Source organism: Hyperoodon ampullatus, assembly GCF_949752795.1.
Source record: "Hyperoodon ampullatus genome assembly, chromosome: 2".
Classification (NCBI taxonomy): Eukaryota; Metazoa; Chordata; class Mammalia; order Artiodactyla; family Ziphiidae; genus Hyperoodon; species Hyperoodon ampullatus.
The window spans coordinates 147,931,512-147,945,684 of NC_136915.1; the positions used below are offsets into that span (position 1 = coordinate 147,931,512).

The following is a 14,173-nucleotide window of genomic DNA, read 5'->3' on the forward strand; positions in this document are numbered from 1 at the left end:
AGAAGTGAAATATCAGGGCCGATTCCCCTTAGGCCTGTAGAAATAAGCTACTGGTTCTTACCTGCAATTTCTGCTGTGAGCAGCACCCTCACAAAACTTAGCCCAAGAGATAAAGGGAAACTGTTAACAGTATCAACCCAAGGAATTCCTTCACCCTGCCACTCAGCCTTACTCACGGCGTGTACAATAATACTGGCTCTAACTTTCAGCATCAATCAACTGTGCAGATACCCCCAAGGGTGGGGGAGATAGAGATTCAGTTAAAGAAAGCAGGAAGAAAATGCTGGGCTACACCAGCAGTCTAGCCCCAAGGACAGACATTTCACTGAGTCTATTTGTTTCAGAAAGGAAATTCCCCTGGTAGACTTTGTTTTAAATTCCCATGTCAAAGAACTATTTCTCACTCCCACCAAGCAGCAAAGTCTAGAATTACAGCAATATTCTCAAGATAAAATCCTGGGAAACAGCAGCCCCTCCTCTTTCCCAACACTCACAACATTTCTTCTCTGACATTCGGAGATTTGTTTTGGTTTCATAGTTGTTGTTGTTCTGTTCTGAGGAAGGGGCAGAATTCCCAGACATGGCAGCTCTTCAGGGGACGTCTGCAAGGGACAAAGGGGATGTAAGGAAGGGAAGGAAGGAAATATCCCTCAAAACACTCAAAAGAGGATCAGTGAGGTATAAGTGAAAGAACCCTGGGCCAAGGGTCAAGTCCAGCCCTCCTTCTCCGAGTTAATAACTACATGCCCTAGGATAAGTCATGTATGTCCCTAGCCCTCTGTTTCCTTATCTGTGAAGAGTTACACCAGAACCCTGATCTATAATGCTGACTTAGGAGTTTACATTCACATGAATTATCTCATTCAATCCTTCCAATAATCCCATAATAAAACAGATTTTGCTACCATTATTACTTCTCCCCATTTTACAGATTGAAAAACTGACGTCTATCAAACTAAGTGGCTTATCCAAGTTCCTTCCTGACCTCAGATTCCAATTTAAGAATCTGGGGAGAGTAGTGGCAGCAGCTGGGGGTGGGAAGGGTTGCGAATAGATCAAGCTCATTATCATAAAGTAATTGCAGTCCAATGGTAGAATTCAGTTCTGAAAAAAAAATAAGTGGGAAAATCTCAAACATGTTCCCTGAAGGAAAACTGTAGCTGGACCAGGGGACAGCCCTAGCACGTCACTATTTCTCCTCTGGTGTTTTTACTCTCAAGCCCTTGTCCGTACCCTCTCCCCATCTATCTCCTAGGAAGCAGTCTATGGAAGAAACACTGGGGAGCAAAGAGGTGGCAAATAACTTCTCTTATTCTGAAAGGTCACTTTCAGAATAAGGGGTAAGTCCTGACTCGAACGGGGGTGGGAGAGCCCCGAGTTCACTGCGCAAACCCAGACAAGGGACTCGTGAGGAAGGAAAGTCCTACTGCTTCAAGGACCTTGCACTGTTATTCTACTGGCCACACAAATCCTCTAACTCACACGCCAGCTGCGGCTCTGGGTCCCTAAACGTCCGCACTCCGGGCAATGCCCGGGGGCCCGCACTTCCCCGAAACAGCTAGGCTTCATCTTCCCGCACCTCATCAGGGTGCACGCAGCCCCCCTTCTCTCGCCCGCCTAACCCCTTCAAGGTGCTGTACAGCCGTCGCTCACCCTAGGATCCCTCCTAAGATCCCTCCGGGCTGTGGCCCCAGCACCTACCCGGTAACGCGACAGCCTGGAGCCGACACGGTGGCCGGGGTCCGGCACACCACTCTCCGGCGAATCACGTGCCCCTGCCTGGCTCCGCCCACTCTCGCGTTGGCCCTCACCTGGAGAGAATCGTCCACCAATCGAATGCCCGCAGGCTCGAGGAGGCGGGGCTCAAATCGGAATCGCTGTCGCGAGCTCCTGAAGAAGGTTGGAACTGTGAAGGAGAAAGATCACAAGCTCGCAAGTTTACCAGCACTGTGGAGGTTGGTTACATCGTTGCTTGGCAACTAATAGGGCTGGAGGCGGGGTTAATAAAAAGCACGACTTTTTTCATATTCTCGCGAGAGTGAACTAGTAGACGTCTTGAAAGGGTGCGACTTTCTGGTGTCGGGAAAAAGTTTTGCGGAGATTAACGCTCTCCTCCCTGAATCCCAGCGGGACCTCGTTAGATCCATTAATTGGAAAGTAAGCTATAGAAGAGGCTTTGCTAGAGTAAACTACCAAAGTACTTAAGCTGATTACATCTTAGGGTGTTTGCATATTCCCTTAGGTCAGACAGTGAAACTAAGAAAATCAACTACTCTCATCGCTGAACCAGGGGCTTCCCTGGACCCATGCACATACTCCAGTGGACTTACCACCTTATTTATTCTCCCGCTTACCGCCCACGCTGTAACGTCTGTTATGGCCATCTTGAAGAACAAAAGAGGAAAATTGCTCCAGGAGAAAACTGGGTCATGAAAGTTTTGAAAAGATGCATAGTTTCCATATAACTTATTCAGAGGCAGATTTTTACAGTGGAGGTGAGTTTGCACATTCCAAGTGAACTTTTCACAGTTGCCCCCAGGCCCATTTGATGCTTGATTGTGGTGATAAACCCCCTCTACGCAGGGTAGGCTTTGCTGCTCTGGATCCAGGATAAAAAAAGAACGAGTACATATTTCTTGGAAAAGAGGTAAATTCAGAGATGTTTTTATTCCTCTTTCACCTGGGGATTAAATTCATCCTTCAAAGCAGCTCAACTAGTACCTCCTCTTTGAAGCTTTTTACAACTCCAGTATGTCATAGTTGCCCTCTCTGTGCCTGTACAACTCCGTTTTATCCATTCAGCAAGTATTTACTGAGCACATATTTGCGAGGCACAGTCCTTTGTTCTAGGGATACAGGGTTGAAAAGGGTCACATAATCTAGCATTATCACGTTGCTATGAAATTCAGTGGTTATGTGTCCTTTACACCCCACCCTCTCTCTCGATTACGTGAGTAATTTGCCATTTTGAAGGCAGGAATGGAGTCGTCTTGGTATTTGTATACCTAGGTCCTGAACTGGAATCTGGATGACACATGTTGGTCTTCTTCATTCCTCCTCCTTATACTGCCACCACTTCCTGAATGTAGCAATTGCCCTCAGCCCAGATGCTGACCTCATATTGCGCTTTCTGATGTGGCAAATGGACGTTTTCAAGTTACAGTCTCATGGAGGTGGAAAGGCCAGTCTTCCGGCCCCCTTAACCTCAATGAGTTAATGTTTGCTGCAGCCATGAGTCTAGCCACGAGTATTTGTTTGTCTTTGACTGGTCATTTGAGTCACAGACCATTCTTGGCATTCGTTTGCATTCCGAACTATGATTCTGTTTCTCCCGGTGTAGTTTGGAAGCCCCAATTTAATCATTTCCGACCTAATTGCAAGGTTACATTCCACTGTATTCGATTCAGGAACTCCTTCCGCCGCTCCCTTCCCTTAAGCATATATGCTTCCAACGCGGAGAGTACCTCACTCGGTCTACAGGTAGCAAGACCAGTCGTACGTTAGGAATACAGATAAATCTTCATCCTTTGCCTCCTGAAGGGGGAGATGGTGAGAATCAGTTATCACTTTAAGAGTGTGCTAAAACAGAAGCCGCAGAGTATCGCGAGAACTGTAACAACCAGTGACATCTCGCGATGCTTGGACCGGCGAAGGGTGGCTATTTTGGAGTCCACCCGCCGGCTTCTTACCTCGGCGGCGTCTGCCAACCTGCTGCCGGGACCAAAGCTGGTCCCACGTGTGTCTGGCCTGTGGGCAGCCGGACCGACACGATGTGGCGGCTCCGCTGCAAGGCCAAGGATGGCACCCATGTTTTGCAGGGGTTGTCCAGCCGGACCCGGATGCGGGAACTCCAGGGCCAAATTGCCGCCATCACCGGGATCGCCCCCGGCTGTCAGCGAATCCTCGTAGGATACCCGCCCGAGTGCCTGGACCTCAGCAACGGGGATACCATTCTGGGGGATTTGCCCATTCAGTCAGGTAAGGGAATCGAGGCTAGGCCAAGGCTAGTCCTGAGAGGTCGGAGAGGGGCATAAGGGAGAACAAACAGGGCGAGGTGGTGTGGGTCTGCTGGGGGCTTGGAGGAACAGGATAGGAAAGATGAAAGAACAGAGCACTCTGACGGAGGCCAGGGCAAGTGTCTAGCAGGGAGGGCCCAGCCTCTGTGAGAAGCCCAAAGCCTTGGAGTCACCTTTCCTCAATCTGCTTTCTGGTCTCTCTTGAAAACGTCTCATTCATTTTGTTTCCCTCTGCGTCCGCAAAAGTATTTTTTAAATGGGACCTATTTTCTCTGTCCTGATGGCTCTTTTCCCCTATATCACTGAAAGAAGACAGCCGGTCTGAAGGATGTAGGATACTTTTTTGCTTTCCTGGTTCATTTTTGCGATCACCTTCATATATACTTACTTTGACAGTTGTATTCATTTTAGAGTTTGCTCTGACACACCCAGTAAAGGCCCTTTCAAGTTCTAGACAACAGCAGTTATTTCTGTGCAGTATTAAAACTTGAACAGCAATAATGGTAATTAAAAGCTTTCCGTTGTTGTATCAAGGATCCTGTAAACACTGAACAGGGTAGGTATGTAAGTTTCACAAGGAGAGAACCCCCTAGTGGCCGAGTCTGTGACAAACACCTTTTGGAAGTGTTTTTAAACTGCGGAGAGCAAGCTTAAGAAAATTTTGTTCTTGAAATGTATCTTTTTAAGCAAGTATAAGGGTGTATAATTAAGGCCCCTTTACTAAATGAGGTGCCGCCTAAAGTGTTTTGCTCTTTGTTCCATTTGCGTCTTTATGAAGATACAGTGAACAGAAAGTGTTACTGGTCACATGTTTGCAAAGCTGTATTCTCCCTAGTAACCCCAGCTTATACTTTAACTCCTTCTGTTTGTAATTTACAGCCTTGGTTAGTGAACACCCAATTTCATCTATACTTTCTCTGCATTTCTGGATTTGTTTTATTTTTGACAGGCGACATGCTGATTGTTGAAGAAGACCAAACCAGGCCCAAAATGTCACCTGCATTCACAAAACATGGTGCTCCTAGTTACATCAGGGAAACTTTGCCTGTGCTTGCCAGAGCGGTGGTCCCAGCAGACAACTCTTGCCTCTTTACCAGTGTGTACTATGTCGTTGAAGGAGGAGTCTTGAATCCAGCTTGTGCCCCTGAGATGAGACACCTCATAGCACAAATTGTAGCAAGTGATCCAGACTTCTATAGCAAGGCAATACTGGGAAAAACAAATCAAGAGTACTGTGACTGGATCAAAAGGGATGATACTTGGGGTGGAGCTATTGAGATATCCATTTTGTCTAAGTTTTATCAATGCGAAATATGTGTGGTGGATACACAGACAGTACGAATTGATCGTTTTGGGGAAGATGCAGGATATACCAAAAGGGTCCTGCTTATTTATGATGGCATCCACTATGATCCGCTTCAGCGTGTCTTCCCCAACCCAGACACCCCTCCTCTGACCATTTTCTCCTCTAATGATGATATTGTTCTTGTGCAAGCACTGGAATTAGCAGATGAAGCTAGAAGCAAGAGACAATTTACTGATGTAAACCGCTTCACCCTGAGATGCATGGTATGTCAGAAGGGATTAACTGGACACGCAGAAGCAAGGGACCATGCCAAGGAGACAGGCCATACCAACTTCGGAGAAGTGTGATCCATGCATAATGAGGATTGACGCCTACTACCTCACAGATCCAGAAGGTTCTGGGTTTTCCAATAAGCTATTCGTAACCCTAAAGAACAAAAGGACACAATGCTTGAACCATCCTTTTAATCTAAAGCCACTAAGACACTGCATTCCTTGTTAAGATTAAAATTAGTGTGCAAGTTTACAGATATGTGTCTACAGTGGTGATACATGCCCTCTTTCTGCTGGGGTGACAGTATAGGTGGTCCTTGCTACCTACTGACACTAACCTGAAGATGGAGTTTTAGTATTATAAACTAGCACCCAGCAGCATTAACTTGTAGAAGAAAACAACTTCATATTTTGGGTAATGCGAAAGGCCTCAGGTGAGGCCACCGGACATAAACCACAGTGTCTCCGGTAATTGAGTCCTTTTAAAAACTGAGTTAATAGTTTCTAAATTATAAGTTGATTCCTCAAGTGAAGATACTCAGAATTGTCAAAACTGATTTATATTGCAACTTGGTAGACTTTATAAATGTGTACTTCACCAGTTATAAGTACATAACAAGCAATTTTTATAGGGTTGAGTCTACTCCTTGAGAACGTTACCTAACAACAAGAACTGATAGCGCCCAGTTAAGGATTTCTAGTGTTATAAAAGTAGAATGTGTGAGGGAGGAGGTGCCTGAGCAGATTACTGAAGCTTTAAAAGACCGTTGGCCTCATGTTTTAATGCAACTCATTTATTCATCTTTGTCGCATTGGATAAAACTTTAAAATTAAGCAGGATATTTTTTTTAATTGTAGTTCCTTGAAATTTGAATGCTCTATTTTTGCCTTTCTACCTAAGATTTACCTGGAGGGATTTGATTTCCTCAGCTTTTTGTTAAGAGCACTTCCTCCGACTCCTAAGAAAACTTTTCATCTAAAATTATAACGTGCTTTGGTTTGGTTTTTGTGAGATCTTTGGCTACCTAAACAGAATTTGTTTTCATGCTAGCCTTATCCCACCACTAATGCTCTTTTAAATGATTTCATGTGTCTGAAAATTAGCGCTTCTATCCACCATCTTTTACCTTGACCTTTGCATAGTTTTAAAGTAATCGGGATAATAACATTGAATGAATTCGTTTCACTTACAAAATATGACAGTTTTTAAATCTTTGCCTTATTCAGCCTTCTCAGAATTCTGCTTACTGATATTAGATGCGTAGCCATTTGCTTGGTGGGCTAATCCACAAGGCACGCCCTCTAAAACTTAGCTTCACTATGAGATCTTCCAGATAAAAGTTTTCTACCTCTTTTCTTAATTCTTCTGACGATCAGGGATGATAAATTATAATTTGTTACACATTATCTTACATAATGTGAAGAGGCCTAATGTTGTAAAATTTTATTATCTTGGTCTCATTTGTGATTAAGTATCTCACTTAGAAAACCAATGGTATGGGAATTCCCTGGCGGTCCAGTGGTTAGGACTCCGTGCTTTCATTGCCAAGGGCGCGAGTTCAATCCTTGGTTGGGGAACTAAGGTCCCACAAGCCAGCCGTGTGGCGTGGCCAAAAAAAAAAAAAAAAGCCCAATGGTATACTTTAAAGCACATATATATTTTAGCATATCTTCCTGGCAAGTGTTTCAAAATTGAGATTTACTTTTAGCACTTTCACTTGGTAGAGATAGCCATATAAAATTAAGGAATATGTAAACAATTGAGGAGAAATGTACCTTTTAGGAACAGTTCACGAAATATGCTTGAAATCATTAGATGACATTTCTTGAGTACCTTTTGTGTGAATAGGTCTTTTAGGCATTATAAGTTATTGTGGTCACTATAACTCAAAAGTGTTTAATTTTCTATTTAACTAAGCCTTAAAAATAGCACTTGTGACTTTGTGAAACTTAATGTTTGGCGATCATAATGTGTACAAATGAATATGATTGAATATCTCTTTGTACCTTTCTGTCATCAGGTCTAAAAGGATTTTGTATCTTATTTCCCCCAGAAAATATTAAATTTAAAGCTGTAGGTTAAGCGTATACCACTGGGTAGCACCCACCAAATTGAGCTTTATGCATCATTATTCATAAACCTTGCCTTCCTTTCTTATTTCAGGGGCCAAACTTGATACTTGCTTACTGGAACTTTAGAGAAGTCTATTCATGCAACAGATATTTATTGAGTAATTTATAATGTCAGGCATATATTGATGTTTCCCAGCATAAATTTCTGTTGCTTTAAAATTAAGTATCCTTTATCTATCAATACATTTAATTTTTTTAAATTTTTTATTGAAGTATAGTTAATTTACAGTGTTGTGCTAGGTTCAGGTATACAGCAAAGTGATATATATATATATATATATATATATATATATATATATATATATGAAGTTTTCAGTCAATACATTTGATTTTAATTTAACAAATTTCCTATTTAACAAATGGAAAGAAATAGAACCTGATATTTTATAAAATTAAACCTGTTATTTTAAGTGGTTTTGTTTGCATATTTAAGCTTATGCTTTTATAACAAGTCAAATATTTATTCAGGGGCTCTTAGTTTATTCTGTTTTACCTGTTAATTAGGTTGTGCATTCTTCAGTTGGACACTGATAGATCACTCTCAATAATGACTTTTAAAATTAATCAGCTGCTGAAATTCAGCACTAGGACTTTTAAGTAATGTTCTGATCATGGGAAATTCAAGATGAAGCACTATTTGCAGATCATTTAATTATTGAGGATTTAAAAACCTAAACTTGTGCTAACTCTGAACTCAAGCTGGTAAGCCTCACAGACCTTAGATGTTTTTAATTGCACTTCTTATACTCTTGAAATTAGTTTATTAATGTCTGTAAATTCTAATCTTGAGAATTTTGAAATCTTGCAACAAGATTAAAAGAAACTTTTTCTTTAATTTGCTCTTGAGCAGAGTGAAACCCCTCTTCCTATTCATTCAGTTTTTGACTGCCATACAAGACTTTTTTTTTTTTTAATTAAAACGAGGATAGTTTACATTGGTAGCAGAATGAATGAAGATTGTGCCTTCCCATCCCCCACTCCTCCTTTCCCTTACTCTTCTTTTTCTTACTCTTCTTTGGATTTAAAGATTAGATGTAGGGCAATGAATGTACTTCTAGATACATAGAGTGATTTCAGAAGTTAATATCGCTGGGAATTTTGTGATGTGATAGCCATGTGAAGACATCAGTATGGTACAACTTCTGCTAGTGGTTCATGGTTGATTTCTTAATTGTTACCCATGAATGGATAATGGGCACAGTCAAGTGATACCCTTGAAAGGTTTGGGGGCTGGTCAGCTTGACCCTGTTGGCAAAAACTAATATAGTCATACCACTTGATTATTCCATGAAGTTCAAGTCCCAGCAAAATCAAAACCAGGAATGAATTAACATTATTCATCTACACATGCCCGTAAATGCGCCTAACTTGCACGTCTAGCTTATTCTTTCTATCTTGTGTAGGCATTAAAACATGAATGTTGCAAGTTGCCCTAACTGAACATAGTTTTCTATGTCTTTTTTGAAAAAATTGAATAGGGAGTATAGAAGATTAACAGCAGAGTGATTTTTTTTTTCTTTATGTGTCAGGTGTCCTTCCTCAACTTTCATATATTAAGATTTTTATGTTCTTTCATGTATTCAGAACACATTTGTTATTATTTGCAGCACTTTAAAAATATGAAATAAAAGTTTACATGTTAGCCCTCTCCGGGGACCTTGTCAAAGACATTAAAATATAATTCTGGAGCTACCAGCTATCAGTTCTCCTTAATCAACAGTTACCATCAGTGAATAGTGTATCCAATGGTACAACATTCTGGTGTTTTGGTAACAGTAGAACTCCATTTCAGTAACTATTTAGCAGCATGCTCTGTGCCCTAGCATTCAGAGTGTTACTTATTTCTATAATGTGATTGTTCTTTATTCATTGTACAATGCAGTATTCAAATTTGTCCTTGTAGCACAAAGATGACTACTACAACTTTGAAAAGATTAGATTCTTAAAACCCTTCATTTGTTTCTAAGCAAACTTACGATTTTGAGCTGATTTTTGAGTCAAAGGCCTTAAAAGCATCATGTGTAAGCAACATCATTAAGTCTAAAGTGAAACACTTGATTTGAATAAGCTAGTTTATTAACTCAAGATGTTTTCTTACTAAGAGTTATGGTATTTCAGCACATTTCATCCAACTTAAAAGATTATAAAACTTCCCTAATTGTGGAAAAGGGTTTGGTTTTGTTTTTCCTTCTCCAGAAATTAGCTGGCATTTTGTTTACAGTGCTTTGAGTATTTGAAGAAATTATTACATTGATATTGAATTGTGGGGTGCTGCTTTAGGTCTTGGTTGATAGAATTTAGAGGAGATTGGTAACCCTGCCGTGCTGTTTCAGAGTAAAGGGAGAAAGGGACAAGAAGATAAAGTGCCACATAAACAGAAGAGATCCTCAAATGAATGCATTCCTAGTCTTGAATTATGCTTTTCAGAAAATTTTTCAAGCAATGCCTTTGTGTCACCTTAACCCTTCTCCCCCATTTCTTGGCATAGAATGTAGCAAGGCCATAATGGAAAGGCTTGTCAGTACAGTATAAAACCATTACTACAAGGGTTTTGCTATAATGCTTTTTTATACTTGTTTTTAAAAATACAAATCTATGTCTAAGAGTTTAGGGATAGTGAAGATAAGATTTAGTTATGTTGTAGGCAAACAGGTTAACCTAAGAAAGGTTTACAATTCCTACTAAGATTACAAGAGCGTGACTCTATACTGGTATAGGATATGTAGTTAGTTGTAGCCTGTAAGTTACTTAAAAGGACCAGGGCACCTAATTCTTGTCAGTTTTCCAGTTCACCTTGGTGCCATTCACCACATAGGCTGTTTACAGGAAATATAATTTCCTTAGCAAAGAGTAACTTTTTTTCCTTTAAAAAAGTATTAAGTTTAAAATACAGAATTAGTACATATAGTTTGTCAAAAGGGATAGAGAATGACAATAGTCCTATATTTCCTGTATTAATGCAGTAGAGGTTGAAATTCCTGAAGCAAGAAGAAACCCATAAAACTGTCAAATTTAGAGCTTTAAAATATGACTTGAAAAGTATAGGGAAGGACAAACAGAAGAAAGTTCTGCTTCACTTGGCATAAGAAAATATTTTTTCTTAATGAAGATGGACAGTGCTTTCTTGTTTTCAAAATATTTTGTCTATTTGCCAGCATTTTTTCAAAGTTAATGCACTGCTGCTACTTGGGAGATGTCTACTTTCATTTTGTACAACTCTTGTGTGATTTTGCTATTGTCATTAAGATGCATTGATTTTATGAGGTGTATAATTTTAAATACATAAATATTGTATGAATTGACTTGTTTTGAAGGAATAAATGAAGTGAAAATATTGTTGTCTGAGCATATTTGGGGGAGGGCAGAGGGCCAGTGAACAGCTGCTACAGTCAAGTTACATATTTATCATCACTGCTTTGACTTAGGTACCAATATCTGACAAATCTCAGTCTGTAGGTGGAGTCTTAACCACTTGGATAAGAGAAAGTAAAATGTTTTTTTCTTTTTTTTGGTACGCGGGCCTCTCACTGCTGTGGCCTCTCCCATTGCGGAGCACAGGCTCCCGACGCGCAGGCTCAGCGGCCATGGCTCACGGGCCCAGCCGCTCCGCGACATGTGGGATCTTCCCGGACCGGGGCACGAACCCTTGTCCCCTGCATGGGCAGGCGGACTCTCAACCACTGCGCCACTGGGGAAGCCCTGCTTTTTCTTTTTAACACCAGAGGGCATTTGAAATTTCCCGTCTTTGACTCCAAACTTTCTGGTATGCAATCAGCTCCTGAAAGTTGTAATTCAATGTCTGTTGCTGACAAAGTGTCAAAGTGGAAAGGCTGAATGTTCCCTTTCATTTATAATAGACTGAGGTCTGTGTGAACTTATATCTATCTGTTTGGAAACTGCAACATCTCTCTGGGAGAATTTATTTAATCTTTGATAATATCAACATTTAAACATTTATTTGAAACAGCACTGGAGTTAGAATTGGCCAGAGTTTCAGCTCTCTAACTAAACTGAACTACTTACCCTTTCCTTCTCAATGAAAGCATAAAAATTATGGAAGTGGAACCATAAGGCAATCTGATCAATTAGTGCATCAGGACAAAATGTATCTTTGGTGGTCAACATAAATCCAACCTTAGAATAAGTCAAGCCAAACATCATATTAAAAGGTTTGTAAGGAGTCTCCTGGGATATGTGGTGGTAGTTTGTTGAACAATTAACTACCCATAAGGCAATGCTTCTCAAAGTGTGTGCATCACATTGCCTGGGAACTTTTTAGAAATGTAAATTCTCAGAAGTCAGAAATAAATGAGACCAACAATCTGTTTATCAAGCCCTCCAAATTTGATGATAATAAAAATTTGAGAACCACAACTATGACCACAGTTGTATAAACGAATCAGTGTCAGCTTCCAGAGACCTCTGATGGCTTATGTCAGTCCTATATCCTTGGCCTCATGCAGTCCTTCTTCATCCACTATTTAAAGACAGTTATTAAAGTTACAGATAACAATAGATGACAATTCAAAAATCTCAACAGGCTGAAAAATCCTAAGATTGAATACTCATAAATGTGAAGTCCTGCCCTTAAGTTCTAACACAACACATTGAGTCCAGCATGAGTAAAACCTGGCTTTATAGTTGAATTGGTGAAGAAATAGCAATAGTACTTAACTATTATTCTGATCCCAACAGGGTGATATGACTTTGGTTGCAGAAATAGTTGCATTTTAATAGTTTAAAGATCTAGAAAAAAGGAAGCAATTGTATTAATGTATCCTGCATTAGTCACATTGCATTGGTTTGGATGAGGGTTTTACTTGTAAAACATGATGAAAATCTAAGGTTTGACAGCTGTAATGGGATATCTGAAGGAACTGTAGACAATTACCTGTAAAAGAGAAAAGGGGTCTCAGATTGATGTGACGGCTAACTTCAAATCTGGGGAAGTGTTGTGTGAAAGATGAAGTACATTTATTCGCCAAGGCTCTGAAGTACATTTATTCTCTGAGGCTCTGAAGGAAAGAACTCAGACCAGTAAGGGGTGAATATTACAAAGTAAAATTTACCTTAAAAACCTAACACAAATAGAAAGGGATGCTTTGATATTAAGGTCAAGTATTGTGATGTAACCTCCTGCATAGTGAAAAATAGAGCTACAAGTCATTAAGCCCCTGACATCTTGAAAATTTTGTTTCAAGTGCTAGTTATGAAATGAATAATTACAAAAAGAACTTCTTCCCTAGGGAAAAAAAAAAAGGAATGTGGTTTTCTTTCTTTTTTTTTTTTTTCTTTCCTCCCTTTTTCTGCTCTTACCATCCAGTTAGTGTTTGGAAAGGAATGGCTTACACTCTTATTTAGTAATAAGGTGGAGCCTACAAAGTAGGGCTTCAATAATTGGGAGTAGTATATACTATGTTTATTATATCTCTAAATCTAAAATGAGAGGTTCAAGAATAGAAAAGCATCTCAAATACATTTATGTTTTAAAAATTTGTTCTGACTTGGATTGTCTTTGTCTCTTGTGTTTATAGATTTTGAGGGTATTTATCAGATGAAATCAAGTGCCAGGGTATCATGAACATATTTTCCTACACTCACTAAAACTTTTAAGACTTCCATATGTGTGAGTTTAGTAAAAAATCAAGAATTCATGAGAAACCAGCTTTGAGAACAGTCTTTTGTCTTTATTTTAGTAACTGCCTTCCTCATAACTGCTTCTCTGCCATTCTATCTTTCTAAAATTCCTTCTGTATAACAAGAAGAGTTTTCTGATCTTACTATGATGACATTTCTCTGTATTCAATTGAAGGGCTTCATTAATTAATCTTGTTAATAATTAGAGTAGGTGTCACAGTGACTTGGCCAGGTCTAAAACCCTAATGATGGCCCTCTTGAATAACTGCAGTAGGCTGAAAGCTGTTAATTTGGAATTGAAGCTTACTCAGGAGTCAAGTTCAAAATCACTGCTGAGGTTAAATACAAAATATAGACAAAATTATTCCTGATAGCCGCTTAACTGGCTCACAAAGTAGAGTATACAGACATAACCGTAGCTTAGTAAGTCCAACAGAGCTGGTCCCCATCCCAGTGCTGGGAGAGTTTATGCTCACTCCTGGGGTATAGCTCTTTGAGGTCCCAACCTGCAGTGAGTGTGGTTCACTAGGTCCCAACCATTAGTGGATCCTGGACTCCAATCTCTGATCCCTTGCTTCTGTGGAGCTATCAGAAGCATCCCTCAGCGTATCAGCCACCCATTCTGGAATAGAGGAATGTCTCCAGAATAAAAGTGGTCCCAAATGTTGGTTGCATCACACCTGACTTCTATCCTCATCCTGATACAGGCCTGGCAATCCTTCAAATTCTTCACTGTATTTTTGGTTTTCCACTGCTTCAGCAAGAAGGGTTTGTCTGAATGCCTAGCCCAACATTACTGGAAATGGAGG

General features: G+C 40.2%; 2 protein-coding genes across 2 annotated transcripts in view; one reads left to right on the plus strand and one right to left on the minus strand.

The window, feature by feature from the left end:
* The window catches only part of PFKFB2 (6-phosphofructo-2-kinase/fructose-2,6-biphosphatase 2), a gene marked incomplete at both ends in the record, with an annotated part of 29,241 nt that extends 28,659 nt beyond the window's left edge, over window positions 1-582 (minus strand). Inside the window, one exon of the mRNA XM_079723185.1 lies at window positions 495-582. Coding sequence (XP_079579311.1) covers window positions 495-582 — 88 coding nt within the window. The remainder of the gene's footprint in view (window positions 1-494) is intronic.
* A 3,053-nt stretch (window positions 583-3,635) lies between these two features.
* YOD1 (YOD1 deubiquitinase) lies at window positions 3,636-5,769 on the plus strand (the record flags this gene model as incomplete). Its single annotated transcript, XM_079697598.1, has 2 exons — window positions 3,636-3,978; window positions 4,966-5,769. The coding sequence occupies 2 exons, from the start codon at window positions 3,636-3,638 to the stop codon at window positions 5,667-5,669; spliced, it is 1,047 nt and encodes a 348-aa protein (XP_079553724.1). The 3' UTR covers window positions 5,670-5,769.
* Between the last annotated feature and the right edge of the window lie 8,404 nt (window positions 5,770-14,173).